Genomic DNA, 16,905 nt, shown 5'->3' with positions numbered 1-16,905 from the left:
CTGCCCAAAACAATGGTTACTTCTCAACAGCATTCAGTACAGTTAAGCACCAGAGTAGTTGCTTAATGTTTTTCTGTCCTAAGATTTTTATTATGTAATAGTTAGTACATAGAATAAGATACATAAAGTATATGTGAAATTACAAAAAGAATATCTAGGAAATCACTGCCCCAAAAAGAACTACAATATTACCAGTACTTTGAATCTATTGGTATGCTGTTTCCTAGTTCTATCACTCTGCATAAGCCTGAGTATTAGCTGAATAAATACCTGCTTTTAAAAACTGTTTTATCACATATCTCCAAACAAAACATTATCTACTTTTGCTTCTTTCTGAGCTTTATAAAAATGTTAGGCAGTAAGCAGTCTCTTTTGATTTGCTTTTTACACTTAACATTAAGTTTTTAAGATTCATTCATCATATGTAGTTATAGGTCATTCACTGTCACAACCATGTAATATTTTATTGTGTGGTTATACAATTTATCTATTTTCTCACTGATGGTCACTTAGGATGTTTTCAGCTTTTGGATTAGTTCATTGGTAATGTTGAGCTTTCTTAATTGGTATATATTCTTAAACCAAGCAGCATTATAAACAATGCCTCTATGTTCTTTCTTTTTATGTTCCCATATGGGTCTATGAAAGTTTCTCCAGGACATATGCCTAGGAATGTAATGGCAGAATCATAGTATATGTGCACGTTCAATTTTACAAGACAATAAAAAATTTCCAAAATGTTTATAGAAATTTATATCCCATCAGTTGTTGGTATTTCTTGATGTTTTATTTGCATTTCCCTGATAATTAATTAAGCATTATTTCATATGTTTATGGACTGTTCCTTTTCTATACAATGTATATTTGTGTCTTTAAGGCAACTATTCCTTTGGATTTTCTTTTTCTTACTGATTTACATGGTTATATATATATATATGATAACACATCAATTATATTTTTAGATGTATATTTCAGTATGACATAAAACATCCAATATTTCTTTTCTTTTATAGCTCTATGAATAATAAACTTAGATTGCTACAAGTCTCTATACAAATCTGCCTCCTTTTCTGATTGAATTATTAATTATTTATAATATTATCCTGGATAAAAAGGCACATTTAATTTCCATGCTACAGAACCAGAAGGAAGAATGATTGAATTCAGGACATAAACATGGTGGCTATCATTGTAATATCAATTTAATGTACAATATTAAAATGTGTAAGTGGTTTTAAGCATTACAGCACAAAGTATGCAATAAAGAAAAGCTGACGTTAAAGGTAGCATAAAGAACTCAAAGTAGGAAATTTTCCAAAAAGAAACAGCAAATAATTTTAGATACTTATTAATTATAGATAACATATATGCCATAAAAGTTAATAATTACACATTTGAATGGAATGTTCATGGTTATCAAATTTACGGTAGAAGATATCAAATACCATAAATTCAATAAAGATTTCTTATGTTTTAAATCTGAAATTGTCTCCTTTTCATTTCTTCCAATCAGTAAATAAAACTAGAGAGGCTAGTGATTCGCTGAGGCTAGAATTCAAGACTTCTGCTGGCTCCTAGGGTTGTTTTTTTTAAATTGTAACATATTTCAGGTGTTCTGCTTCTAATTCAACGTGTCAGTGATGCCAACAGGGTTTCTAACAAAATGCATTATTGGAATGCAATCCTTGATTATAAAGGCATTATTAGGGATGGATTTTGAAATTTTTATCTTTAATTAAAATTCAAATTTAATACATGTTCAGTACAGAAAAACTAGAAAATATAGATAAACAATAACAAGTAATTATTACCCAGAAATAACCACTATTAAAACTCTTAGTGTTTACTGTTCTGGATCTTTCTCTATAACATGTTTTCAGGATTTTTCCTGTTGTTTGGTTAGTTTGATTTTTATGTCTTGTTATAAAAATGGGTTTGAGAGGTACATTCTACTTTATGATCTTATAATACCTTTCTAAAAAGACTTTCCACATACAGAAAAATAAACTTTTAGTACAATTTTGGGTAAATGTAATTATAACATATTCATAATTTTACTAATGTAGAAACAAAACAGTAATTTGTCAGGTACTTAATCTAGTAATTTAAAAATGGCTTGTGTTTCAAGAAATTTTTAGAGCTAGGTTTGATAATGAATAAAGGAAAAATGGGGACTTCCCCATTAAGTTACGACTCTGCACTCCCAATGGGTTTGATCCCGGTTGGGGAACTAAGATCCCGCATGCTGCATGGCACGGCCAAATAAATAAACAAACAAATACATACATAAATAAATAGAGGAAAAATGGATGTGGTAACTCCTCTACTTTTCTGGGGATTAAGAAAATCTATTTAGGAAGGTAGGCAAGTGTTAAAAATAAACTTAAGTGTTGCTCTTTGTGTTATAACAATAAAAACAAAGCATATGGAAAATACTCAACAAAGTGCTTGTTAATATAAATTATTTAGCCTACATTATTAGAACTTTCTTCTTAATGTTAATAAAGACATCTGCTTAGATAATATGGCATCTAAGCACCTATGAGCAACTTCTAGGGCATACTCTGCCTATAGTTCCATAGTAATTTCACAATAAACAATGAAGATACAAATTATGATTAAGAAAATAGTTCAAAATGCAGGTAACTACTGAAGCATTAAAATATAGGAAAAAGTGAAAATTGTGGGACTATATTAGATCCATAATATAAAAAGGGGGGTTTATTATGACTATAATTTCATATATCAATTATCAAATGATAAAACCAATATATTATTGATTAGGAATAATTGTGCTTATAATACAGAAACATAATTTACAATGCTTGCAAGTCATCTGTGATTTTACTTTTAAAAGGAAAACAACTTGCAAAGCTATACATAATAAAATTCAGTAGCTAGTCAGAATAAAACTGATAAAGACATTTTATGGGACAAGATCGTTTTTGAATAATTAAAAGATGGGCTGGGGAATTCCCTGGTGGTCCAGTGGTTAGGACTTGGTGTTCTCATTGCTGGGGCCCGGGTTCAATCCCCGGTCTGGGAACTAAGATCCCACAAGCCTCACAGTGCGGCCAAAAAAAAAGACCGAGGGTTATCGGACTCATGATTTGGTTGTCAGACTCATGATTTGAAAAATAATACATCAATATTGTTTTTACTTCAGCTGATTCAAGAACAGATGTTATCCAGTAGCTAAACATGAACTGAACTCAGCTTGAATATTTAATTAATTCACTATACATTTCCTTTTTTTTAAGAACAGCATGGTTGAGATTACATATTCAATATATTAAGATTCTTATTCCTCTTTTATGATGATAATGAATCTAGGGATAATATTATCATTCATAGATGCATAACCTTTTGTTAGTTTTTTAGGTGCAATATTGCTAACTGGTAGTGGAAGGGAATAACTGTAACATGGCACAGAGATGGAAAACATTTTCTTGTGACTAATATTAGATTTGATATAAAAATGTGATACTTAGTCTATTATAAAACTGGTAGAGATTAGTCAAAGACAGAATTATATGCCAATTCATAATTTGCATTAATATAAATAATTATAAAAAATAAAACACAAATAGCTTGCTTCTTAACATAGCATTTGGCACTTCTGGAAATTTACTAGTGAAGGGGCAGCTGCTGGAAGCAAGCAATCTGAGGAAGAAGTAGAAACCCAATACTTCTACAGCTACGAAATAAGCTAATGAGACACTTTTATGAGTAGAAAAGTCTAAAAATGTGAACTTGTTAAGGACAAGAAAAATTTTATATAACCTATTATAAACTTTTGGATTCCATGAATTCATTTCTATCTCTCCATCTTTCTTCTGATCCTTTATCTACAAGATAATACATAATACATTCACAGAGTGTCGTAAGAGACACCACACTGAATGCAAGGGATAGAGAGTTACTTTTCTCATGTTGCTTATTATCTAGAGGGGATGAAAGATAAAGAAAAAAGCAATAGCAATTTAGCATAAGTGCTATGCCAGAATTATGTTCAATACGCTCTGGGAGAAAGGCTATCTAACCAGTCTTGAGAAAGGAAAGATGGGGAAGGTAATGAGGCTTTAGGAGATAATGTTTTTTTGTGTGTCGTGAAGAACAGGAGAGGATAGTCCGTTAGGCAAAGAAAAGGGAAAGGGCATACCGTGTGGCGGTTAAGGCATTCCTAATGGTATTGGGATATGAAACACCCTTTGCATTTGAGGAAACATAAGTCATTCAGTACGGCATCATACTTGTGTTTTGGACAGTAAACTACAACAGGAGGCTAAACACTGTACGGAGCAGTATCTTATTGGAAGTAGGGCTGCTAATTAAGAAGCTGCTGCAGTAATCTGGTTAAGAGATGGTACAGGCCAGAACTAGGAAATGTCAATGGGATGGAGGGGAAGGGAAGTGAGTAGGCGTGGCTGGCTGAAAGAGTACAGGGTCTCTGTGCTGCTGCTTTTGAAACTGAATTGCATTCTCAAAATAAAATATCTGATGTAAGCCCTAAAATACTGTCAGGAAAGAGAAGAAAACTAGAGTTTAATATTCAAATACAAGTGGCACCAGGACAGTTTTAAGTTCATTTAGCTTCTAGTCACTGGGTCCTCACTTTTAAGTAGAGCTCCTTGGTGTCTGTATTTACATTGTTGGTTTTGACTCAGTGGTAGGAAAGGCATAGAAGAGAATGAGAAAGAAAAGAAAAGTGAAAATGGAAGGAGGGAGAAATGTTATCCTGAGTATAATACTTGGTTATTGTGGGAACTGTTTGTATGAAATACGTGATAACTACATTAAAACTTTACAAAGCATCCTGTTTCTATTTTTGCAAAACAAAGAAGATTTACAGTAACTATATTTTCTCATTTAGGTTTCCAGTAAGTTTGAAAATGAGTAAAAATTATACAATTGCCTGTCGATTTCAGAAAAAAATAAAGCTCTATGAACACAATGTTTTCCTTACCAGAATGGAGTGCATGCCCATGTAAATTCTACTTAGGCAAACTAGAGAACACCAGCAGGGAATAAGAATCAGTCCATATATAAGAGGATACTAAAGGGAAAAAAAAGTAAAATTAGTTAAATAAATTAGGTTAAATATAAACAAGCAAATAAAAAATCACTATACTACAAAACTCCAGGAGAACAAGAACTATGTGGTTTTTACTCTCCGTTGTATTCCCAGCACCTAACCATAAGCATGGCACATAGCAAACATTCAGGAAATACTTTTACATGAATGAACAAATGAATCAAATGGAATGCTTCTACAATCTTCGTTGTGGGAACTGGCTCATTTTTGCTTCTACAGTAAAGATTCAATCACTGGTATGCTACAGAAGAAAAACAAGTAAGAGACATACTTTTACTGTAGCTCCAAAATGAAAGTGCCTCTGGAATAACACCTGAATCTGGTCCAGGTGAATATCATTGCTCCCTTGGGGAGGAGGCATTATCTCCCTCTCACTTCCATCAGTGACTGACTGCTATTTGCCATTTCCACATCTTCCTTTTGATATTCAGCATCACGTAATTTGTTGTCCATTTTTGCCCCTCCACTAAAATTTCAAATGGCAACCTTATTGCAAAAAATTGTGGTGGGATACTCGGAGCAGAAAGCCATAAATTGGGAAAAAACTTAAAATGTAGACAACTCTTAGTATTAATGGCACTGGTATCAGACTTGGCTTTGAAGCTCCTGATATTAAACAGAAGGAGGAAATGATTGATGGATGGGCGTGTGCCTGATAACTTCAAATTTCTCAATGAAATTGAAGCCGAGATAGTTCAATTCAATAAGAATTCAAGGTGGTTCAATGAGAAGTGGAGTTGAAAGAGTTAAGTAACGTTGCAAGAAGAGTGGTCAAGATTTAGTACACAGTTGTTTTGATTTGACTTCTCTACTGCTTTTAACATGGCCCACATATTTCTTCCTGAAAGTCTAAATACCCTGATTTCTACAGCACCACACTCTCGTGGTTCCCCTTTCACCACCTATTTTTTTCTGTGTTTTCTGCACAAGAGCATGGATTCCTCTAATTGTTCCTTAAACGTTAGTTTAACTAAGGGTTCTGCCCTTAGTAGTTATTGGCAGTCTCACCTTTTCTTATCTTTTAACTACTGCTTAGCATGCTGAACACCTATCCATGTCCTTGGATTAAGAACCATTTAGCCAACCCCTGCACATATCTCCATCTTGAGATCCTTATGGAGTTAAACATACTATACCTCAAACCCAACTCATCATCCCACCACTTAGACTTGTTCCTCCTCTCATATTCCCTATTTCACTTGGAAGTATCATAATCTAAATGAGAAGTATGAATTATCCTTGATTTCTCCCTTATCCCTCATATTCAACCAATAAGCAAGTCTTGCTGATTTTACTTTCTAAATATTTCTTGATTCTGTCATCTCTTCACCCTACTTATACTGTCCTTATTCGGATCCTCACAGTTTCTTTTCTAGGCCCCATGTATTTCTCCAGACATTCTTCCATGTGCATGAGGAACTTGGTTAATGGGGCAGACAGACATGTAACCCTATAAGGAGGTTAAGGGCTATGATAGGAGTATAATAAAAATTCAGAGGGAGTCTAAGGGATGGGCCTTTAACTTAGTTTAAGGATGTTAGTTGAGTCTCCCAGATTAAGATTCAAATTGTCCCAAAAGATAAGTCGGATTTACTCTTTAGAGGAAAAAGGAGCACAGGGCAAAAAAGATAGAGGACATTACAAACAGCAGGAGCAAATGAAGAAATGCTTGTGTCCAAGAAGCTGTAAGTAGTGAGGTTTTCTAGGAGAGTAAGTTTTAAATTCTTGCTGAGGAAACGCACTAAATAATAAAAACAAAATATGCAAATTATACAATATGTAAATATATAAATGACATTTTATATAAAATATACAAATTATACAATAAAATATGATAAGTACTATGGAGAAATAAAAAGAGAACAGGTGTTGAAACAGTAATCTTCACCAAATATTCCTTGTGCTCCTTTTGCAGTTAGATTGGGGCCATGTGACTGGTTCTGACAATGAACTGGGAAAAAGGTGACTTCTGCCCCTTTCAATCATTCTATGAACTCTCTCTTCCCTACAGATGGGACGCTGGAAGCTGCATGTTGAGATGCATCACAAGATGGGCAAACTTCCATCAGCCTGGGTCCCTAAGGTTCTAAGTGGAACAGAGTCGTTTGCTAACCCATAATGGATATGAAACACAAATGAGAAATAAGCTTTTGTTGTTAAGCTGTTTTCAGGGTTAAGTCATTACCAGAGCATAACCACACCTATCATAATGAAAACTGTAACAGAAATAGGATGAGGAGTATGGGAGTGTGAGTGGGGCAGGTTAAAGTATTAAAAGATAGTCAGTGTAGGCTTTATATTGACAAGCTGAGATTTAAGGCAAGACTGGATGGAAGTCAGAGAATTAGCCAACCAGGTATCTGAGGAAAGAACATATATGAGGGAGTGGGATCAGGTAGAGCAAAGTCTTTAATGAGGAAATGCAACTGGCAAGGAAGCTAGTGTGGCTGGAACAGAGAGAGCAGGTAGGAGGAGAGGTGAGAGAGGTCATGACAACCAGAGCCTGAGAGCCCTCCGTAAGAAATCTGATTTTGTGGGGAATCAAATGGGGAGCCATTGCAGGGTTTTGAGCAGAGCAGTGTCATGGGATTAGACAATAAGGGAGCAAGGGTGGAAGCAGGAAGACCAGTTAGGAGGCTGCTATTACAATCTAGGTGAGAGATGATAACAGTGGCTTTTGTCTCTGTAGCAGGCACTCAGGTATTTTCAATTTTTCTGTTAATTTTTTTTTAACTGTTAATAGCAAGGGAGAGGCAAAGAAGTAAAAACTACCACCACCACCAAAAAAGTCTCCTATGCGTCTTTCTTCTTTCTCTTTTTTCACTCAGACCCCATAAGGAAGTAAAAAAGTACAAAGTTATTGGTGGGAATTCTCTTACACAATAGAGGAAAAATTCATTTATTAAGTCTCAAAAGCTAGGACTGAAGGTAGGCAAAAAGAAGCATTTTAAGTTAACTGAATTTAACTTAATCCACCTTTATTCAGGTTTACTAACTCCAAGGTGTTTAAATGGGAGAGTTAGGAATACAAACAAGCTAGATGCGGAAGCTTTTCCCCTATTCCAGAGCACCTTTAGATCTCACTGGGGTAAGATGACTACTTGGGAAAAGAACAAGTCATTTTTTTTTATTGATGTTTGATTTTTTTTAAGCAATTAGTCTCTACCTTCACAATATTTTCCCTAGATTTTTTTTGTGGAAAGAAACACATTTGGGGGAAGACCTGATTCAGTTCTTACTACATAACTTTCACATTCGCTCCCCACAGAACAGAATTCAGTATAATTACAGTATCAAAGCAAAGAAGTATTTTATCAAGCAATCTTTTAAGCAGATAAAAAAGATCACAGATTTTAATGACTATAAAAAGTAAAACTGGACTTCCCTGGTGGCGCAGTGGTGGAGAGTCTGCCTGCCGATGCAGGGGACACGGGTTCGCGCCCCGGTCCAGGGAGATCTCACATACCGCAAAGTGGCTAGGCCCGTGAGCCGCGGCCGCTGAGCCTGCGCATCCAGAGCCTGTGCTCTGCAACGGGAGAGGCTACAACTGTGAGAGGCCCGCGTACCGCCAAAAAAAAAAAAAAGTAAAACCACCTAGAAAAACTAGATAAAGTAATATTCCTCAAGTGGGATCATGTTGGGGGAGGAAGATTATGCATAATAACCAATTCATCTGGCACACTTATTTTATATTTAAGAATATCCAAATTATAACTACCTTTTTATTTTATGTTAAACTGTCTCTAAAATTTAGGACCACTAATATTTAGGACCACTGTCCTCATTTAGATATTGCTGGAAAAAAAACAGATTTATGTGGAATTATCCTTTCCTAAGAAATGACAGAATCTATTACAAATATATAAAATATACATAGACCACTCCTTTTCAGTCATTTTTGTTAGTTCTCCCCTTTATTCACAACTCTTTAGTATTAGTGTGCCCATTTCCCAATCTACACTCACTCCCTTAGTGATCTCATCCAGTCCCAAGGATTTATATACAATCCATATGTTCATGACTCAAATTTCCATCTCTAGCCAGGACACGTCTCCTGAATCTCAGACTTTTATTATCCAACTGCCTACGTGATCAATGTCTAACAGGCATCTCAAATGTAACATGACTAAATCTGAACTCCTGATTTCTCTGCCGTCTCCACATCTGACCAGCTTAAATTCCTATGGTTATCTCCTTCCTAACAAATGACTTCTCCACTGTTCCATTCATCAAAAAACAACAAATACCTTGTTGTTAACCTTGACTTCCTCATTCACACCCATCATCCAATCCATTAAAAGTGTCAGTTATACCTTCAAAATATATCTAGTTATTAATTGTAATCCCCATGGTAACCACAAAGAAAGTATCTAAAAAATATACACAAAAGGAAATAAGAAGGGAATCAAAATGGTATGCCATAACCCTCCAGTTCCCTTTCCCATTGGATTTGAACCCTGGTCTCAGTGGTCGTAAAAGGAGGAACAGTAGTCCTGAAGCTGTGCTCATAGCGTCTGCTATATATAGCATGTGGGCTAGTTTAAAACAAGGTTAAAAAAAAAAAAAAAGGTACACTATAAAAAACTCAAACACAAAAGAAACAGTAATGTAGGAAATTAGAAGTAAAAGACATACAGAAAACAAATAGCAAAATGTCAAAAGTCATTCCTTATCAGTAATTACTTTAGATGGAAATGGTTTAAACTCTCCAATGAAAGGCAGAGATTGGTAGAATGGATAAGAAAACACGATGCAACTGTATGCTGCCTAAAGAGACTCACTTTGGATCCAAAGACACAAATAGGTTGAATGTGAACAAATGGAAAAACATATTTCATGCAAATAGTAACCAAAAGAGAGAACTATGTGGCACTACTAAAATCAGACAAAACAGACTTCAGGTCAAAAATTGTTACCAAAGACAAAGGACAATATGTATTGATAAGAGGATCAATTCATTAAGAAGATATAATGATTGTAAACACATTTGCACCAAACAAAGCCCAAAAATAACTGAAGCAAACACTGACAGAATTGGAGAAATAGTTCTATAAGCCAGTCTCGTCAGCATTGAAAACCTGCTTTTCCACATAGCCTTTTTCCTAAATAACACTTAGCAGACAACCTAAAGATTCTCCCACAGCCTCTTGATCTTGACTCAGGATTATTGCAAGTTTAACATTTTTCATGCTGTATAGTCTTTTGAAATGTGCAGGCCAGTCAGTACTACAAGAGAAGAATTTAATATTTTCCTTACTCTGGGTAACATGATTTCATTGACTTTCAGCTTTATAACGATGCTGTCCACTATGCTTTCTTTTTTTTAATTGGTTATCATCTCATGAATCCACAAAGTCAGCCACTTTTCCATCTTTTCCATAGCTTCATCAGACACTACAGATACTACTACTTCAGCATTTCCAGAGTAGCCTTACATACACATCAGTGAATTTCCTCTTCCATTTTCTGGATGTACTACATTGTTGATGCATTAATAGTGAACCATGGCCAAAAGAACTATAACTGGTGCCTGAATGAATCTTACTTCACACACGTATATTTCCTTTGTAAAGCATATCACAGCCTTCTTGTATGTAGGAACACTAAACAGCACTGCAGCTTGGGGACCACTTTAAACAGCAAAGCCATCAAAAAAAAGCACAAAGACATTACAAATGTGGTACTGAACAGACTGCAAAAAGGACTCTTGTTTACAGTATAACAGCTGAAACAAGAAAGCAGTTTATTGCCTTGCTCAGCCTTGGCTGGGAACATGTATACCAGATGACTCAAATTTTTCACCACTCTACACAGGTCTGAATGTACTGATTCTCAAGCGACAAATTCTACTGAGTAGGTAAACTTACAAACAAGCAATGCATGAAAAATGAGGATCAACTGTATGTAGAAATTAAACTACTCTTTTTTTTTTTTAATTGTTGTTTGGCTGTGTTGGGTCTTAGTTGCAGCACGCGTTGCAAGTCGAGGGCTCTTCCTTGCGGTGCGGGGGCTTCTCTAGTTGCAGCCCACAGGCTTCTCTTTAGTGGTGGACTGCAGGCTCTAGAGCGGAAGGGCTCAGTAGTTGCGGTGCAGGCTTAGCTGCCCCGTGGCATGTGGGATCTTAGTTCCCTGACCAGGGATCGAATCCGTGTACCCTGCATCAGAAGACAGATTCTTTTTTTTTTTTTGCGGTACGCGGGCCTCTCACTGTTGTGGCCTCTCCCGTTGCAGAGCACAGGCTCCAGACACGCAGGCTCAGCGCCCATGGCTCACGGGCCTAGCTGCTCCGCGGCATGTGGGATCTTCCCGGACCAGGGCATGAGACCAGGGCGTGAACCCATGTCCCCTGCATCAGCAGGCAGATTCTCAACCACTGCACCACCAGGGAAGCCCAGAAGACAGATTCTTAACCACTGGACCACCAGGGAGGTCCTGAAATTAAACTACCCTTAAATAACCATAGGCCAAAGATAAAATCACAGGGAAGTTATAAAATAGAGACAAGTAAAAACAAAACACATCATAATAAAAATCATGTAATACAATAAAAGCAGCACTCAGAGGGAAGTGTATAACAGTGGAGCCCTACATTAAAAAGAAAGAAATCAGTCACAACTCTGTACCTTGAGGACTAGAAAAAGAAGAGCAAACTAAATGCAAAGCTAGCAACTGAGGGAAATAATAAAATGATAAGAGTGGAGAAAAATGAAATACAGAATAGAAAAACAAGAGAAGCAACACAACTAAAAGTTATTTCTTTAAAAAGAACAACAAGGGCTTCCCTGGTGGCACAGTGGTTGAGAGTCCGCCTGCCGATGCAGGGGACACAGGTTCGTGCCCTGGTCCGGGAAGATCCCACATGCCGCGGAGCGGCTGGGCCCGTGAGCCATGGCCGCTGAGCCTGCGCATCCGGAGCCTGTACTCCGCAATGGGAGAGGCCACAACAGTGAGAGGCCCGCGTACTGCAAAAAAAAAAAAAAAAAAAAAAAGAACAACAAGACTAATAAATCTACATCCTGGCTGACAAAAAAAAAAAAAAAAGAAGAGGATGCAAATAACTAAAATCAGAAATGAAAGTGGAAACATTACTATTGATCTTACAGAAATAAAAAGGATTATAAGACGGACTTCCCTGGTGGTGCAGTGGTTAAGAATCTGCCTGCCAGTGCAGGGGACACAGGTTCAGGCCCTGGTCCAGGAAGATCCCACATGCTGCAGAGCAACTAAGCCCTTTTGCTACAACTACTGAGCTTGCGCTCTAGAGCCCGCAAGCCACAACTACTGAACCCACGTGCAACAACTATTGAAGCCCTCACACCTAGAGCCTGTGCTCCACAACAAGAGAAGCCACCGCAATGAGAAGGCCGCGCACCGCAATGAAGAGTAGCCCCCGCTCGCTGTAACTAGAGAAAGCCTGCACGTAGCAACGAAGACCCAACACAGCCAAAAATAAATAAATAAATTTATTTTTTTAAAAAAGGATTATAAGAGAAAACTATGAACAATTATATGCTAACAAATTAGATAACCTAGATGAAATACACAAATTCCTGGAAAAACACAAATTACCAAAACTGACTCAAGAAGAAATATAGTCTGAACAGACTTACAAGTAAAGAAAGTGAGTAAGTAATCAAAAACCTCCAAAGTACTAGAGAATGGACTTGAGAATATGGGGAGGGGTAAGGGTAAGCTGTGACAAAGTGAGAGAGTGGCATGGACATATATACACTACCAAACGTAAAATAGATAGCTAGTGGGAAGCAGCCGCATAGCACAGGAGATCAGCTTGGTGCTTTGTGACCACCTAGAGGGGTGGGAGGGAGGGAGAGGCAAGAGGGAAGAGATATGGGAACATATGTATATGTATAACTGATTCACTTTGTTATGAAGCAGAAACTAACACACCATTGTAAAGCAATTATACTCCAATAAAGATGTAAAAAAAAAAAAAACCTCCAAAGAAAAACCTGAGTCCAGACAGCTTCACTGGTGAATTCCACCAAACATTTAAGGAAGATTTAATGTCAGTATTTCCCAAGCTCTTCCAAAAAACGGAAGCAGAGGGAACACTTCCTAACTCATTCTGTAAGGCCGTTATTACCCTGATATCAAAACCAGACAAAGACATCACAAGAAAACTACAGGCCAATATCCCTTGTGAATACTAATGCAAAAATCTTCTACAAAGTATTAGCAAACAAAATCCAACAGCACGTTAAAAGTATTATACACCACGATCAAGTGGTATTTATCCCAGAAATACAAGGGTGGCTCAACAAAGAAAAATCAATCAATGTAATACACCACATTAATAGAATGAAGTAAAAACAAAACAAAAATCATGGGCTTCCCTGGTGGCGCAGTGGTTGGGAGTCCGCCTGCCGATGCAGGGGACACGGGTTTGTGCCCCAGTCCATGAGGATCCCACATGTCCCAGAGCGGCTGGGCCCGTGAGCCATGGCCGCTGAACCTGCGCCTCCAGAGCCTGTGTTCCGCAAAGGGAGAGGCCACAACAGTGAGAGGCCCTCTTACCGCAAAAACAAAACAAAACAAAACAAAAAAAACACATGATCATCTCAATTGGTGCAGAAAAAGCATTTGACAAAATCCAGCACTCCTTCTTAATAAAAGCTCTCAAAACCTTGGAAGAGAAGGGAACTTCCTTAACGTGATAAAGGGCATTTTTGAAATATCTACAGATACTATTACGTTCAATGGTTGAAAGACTGAAAGGTCCCTCCCACCCTGCCTGCCAAGATTAGGAACAAGACAAGGATGTCTACCTCTCACCATTGCTATCTAACACTGTATTGTAAGTTCTAGCCAGAGCAATTAGGCAAGGAAAAGAAATAAAACACATCTAAATTAGGAAGTAAAACTATCTCTATTCACAGATGACATGATGTTAAAAACAGAAAATCCCAAAGAATCCACAAAAAACTACTAGAGTTAAGAAATGAATTCAGAAAGTTGCAGGGTACAGGATCAATGCACACAAAAAAGTTTTGTTTCTATACACCAGTGATGAGTAATGTGAAAAGGAAATTAAGAAAACAATTCAATTTACAATAGCACCCAAAAGAATAAAATACGTAGGAACAAATTTAGCCAGATAAATAAAAGAATGGTATACTGAAAACTACAAAACATTAATAAAAGAAATTAAACTGAAAACTACAAAATATTAATAAAAGAAATTAAACACCTTTATCTTTGACAGGATATATTTATGCATTAGGATATATTTTATGTATATTCTATATGTACATATATATTACAAATGCTTATATGTACTTAAAATAATAGTATTTATTTTAATTATTGTCTAGTGTCTGCATATAGTAGGCAGTCAATAAATACTTGTTGAATGAAGTAAACGTAAGCCTTTAGCCACTAAGAACATCAGTCTTACAGTAACTCATTCAAGATAACTTGGGGTCAAAAGCCATGGTATCATTCAATTCCTGGCCTCAAACCTGGGCTATGTTAAACTTTAGTTCTAAGAGCATCTCTGGAATTCACCATGATAAACTGCAATCTGAAAATCCTGTTGAGTAAACTAGGAAAGGGAACTTCCAATACTTGTTTTAGAATAAACATTATTAGGTAAGGATTCTGTAGCTTAAGCTTTTAAAAGTAATATACACTTTCTAAAATAAAGTAACTCAAGTTGCATAGAAATATAAAAGCCACTTCATTCAACAACACAATATGAACTATATTTTCTACACTAAAAGCAAAAATAAATAATCAAAAAAATTTAATCAAAATAGCATGTTTTCCTTCATGGTACTTTCCACACCAGTAGACTAATGTAGAGTAATATGTCGGTTCAAATAGGTAAAAGAAAATCTGACCCATATACAGTCATTTAATGTACATATTAATAAAAATGTGTACTAAAACATTTTCAGCTCAATCTACTGTTTTGACCTATACACATTTGTTGTCATCTTAGTTACTGTTTCACTGTCAAACTTTTATATCACAATTTAGCAAAAGAACTCATCAATAGAACTTAATTATAATTTTAAATATCTTTTATATTACAAACCACAATAAGGAAATACTATTTATTAGCAAACTAGTTGATGTGACCTTATGTTAACAAAATAAGTCCATTTCCCAATTCCTATTATAGGGAAGGGATTTGTGAGGAAAAAAGATAAGGGCTACATGTAATATTATATAGATTGCATCATTTTAGAGCTGCTAAAGGAAGCTCAAGCTCACAGCTCTCCAGATAGTTAAGGTGAACAACAAATTCTTAATTCCCTCCGCAGAAACCAGAGTAGAAACAAAAGAAATTTAGTAAATCCCCTCTTCCAGGCAGTATCCACTTCATTAATTCATTATGATTGTAACCTGTCAAATCATTTTTAATCTAATTGTCTCTTGGATAATATAGCTTATTTGCTCACAAGGTCCCAGAAAATCTCTCCAGTGTCTAGTACAGATTCTGTAGAGATTTTTTTTTTTTTTAATTCCTAATTCAAATCTCTAGGGTTGGGAGCAAATCTAGTCTGGGATGACAACAGCTCTTCTGGAGCTGCCTCAGCACTTGGGAGAGTAAGTGGAATAAAGGCAATTAAGTACAGCAATTTTCAAAATGCAAAAGGCATTGCAATAGAAAACTCAAACTGGATTTTTTTATACCCCAAATTCAATTCTAGGCAGATGTTAGAAGAAATGTGTGTGGGTTTGTTTTCTACTGAGATGTTAATAGATTAAATAATTTAACGTACAATTTACCATGTACCAGGCACTATTCTAAGAGCTTTACAGATATTAGCTCATTTAATCATCAGAACAACCCTAAGGGGTAGGTGTTCTAATTTAAATGACACAGGCAGAGAGAGGCCCCAAATCAAACAGGTATTAAGTTACAGAGATGAGATTCAAACACTGGAGGTCTGATTCCCAAGTCTGAGCTCTTAACCACTATAATAAACTGTATAAAATGTATTCTTTGTTTAATTCCTTGTATCCCTAGGATCAAAAATACCACAGATACATTTTACTTAGTTTTTCTTAGAATGGAGGCTAGGTACAAACTTCACTTAATTGCAAGTACAAAGGATCTTACACTAATTCCTCTCCCCTCTCTTTACAAAATAAGAAAGACCCAGCAATGCTAAATAACATTTAGTATTATATTCTAGTGGCCTATTCTGATGATTTTTCCAATTTACCATGCTTATTACTTTACACTTTTATCACTACACAAATAGGTTATAATTTTGAGTTTGGTAAGGGTTCCTAGCTTCTATTTTCTTTTTCTTAGAGAATATTGAGCTTTATCTGCTGAATTTATGTTATTTCCTCTAAAAAGAGTGTTTTTACTTAAGTCTTTAGATCTTATCAAAAAGGATGAAAGAGGGAATTCCCTGGCAGTCTAGTGGTTACGACTCCTCACTTTCACTGCTGAGACTGTGGGTTCGATCCCTGGTTGGGGATCCTGCAAGCTGGGCGGCCAAAGAAAAAAGCAAAATGACAACAACAACAGCAAAAAGATGAAAGAAAAATGTACAAATCCTTCCTATTTTCAAATCAATAAAAAATTACCAAACCCAAAACAGATTATATGACCTCCTAGATGTTTTTAATTTCATGCCACTATCTAATCTTTTCATTGCAAATCCTATCACAGAACACTTATCTAAACATTTCCCTCAGTTATTCTACCAAATGTTTTTACTCTTACTGATATGCTTTCCTTAACTATTTATCACTCATAATTGGAATTATGTTTTATATTAGGACATTTTCCATTCACACTCACTTTAGTCAGTAAGTTAATAAAATTA

The 16,905-nt window shown here is 36.0% G+C and overlaps 1 protein-coding gene and 1 non-coding gene across 2 annotated transcripts in view; one reads left to right on the top strand and one right to left on the bottom strand.

The window, feature by feature from the left end:
• SGPP1 (sphingosine-1-phosphate phosphatase 1) overlaps positions 1-16,905 on the bottom strand; it is a 33,783-nt gene that overhangs the window by 2,351 nt on the left and 14,527 nt on the right. The window contains exon 2 of the mRNA XM_065872867.1: positions 4,967-5,056. Coding sequence (XP_065728939.1) covers positions 4,967-5,056 — 90 coding nt within the window. The remainder of the gene's footprint in view (positions 1-4,966; positions 5,057-16,905) is intronic.
• Positions 9,519-9,646, top strand: LOC136119718 (small nucleolar RNA SNORA61). The gene has a single exon (XR_010655679.1). It is a non-coding gene; the product is annotated as a small nucleolar RNA SNORA61 (small nucleolar RNA).

This window comes from Phocoena phocoena, chromosome 2 (genome assembly GCF_963924675.1).
Source record: "Phocoena phocoena chromosome 2, mPhoPho1.1, whole genome shotgun sequence".
Lineage (NCBI taxonomy): Eukaryota > Metazoa > Chordata > Mammalia > Artiodactyla > Phocoenidae > Phocoena > Phocoena phocoena.
The sequence above is the reverse complement of the archived record's forward strand: the minus strand, read 5'-3'. Positions and strand labels throughout refer to the sequence as shown.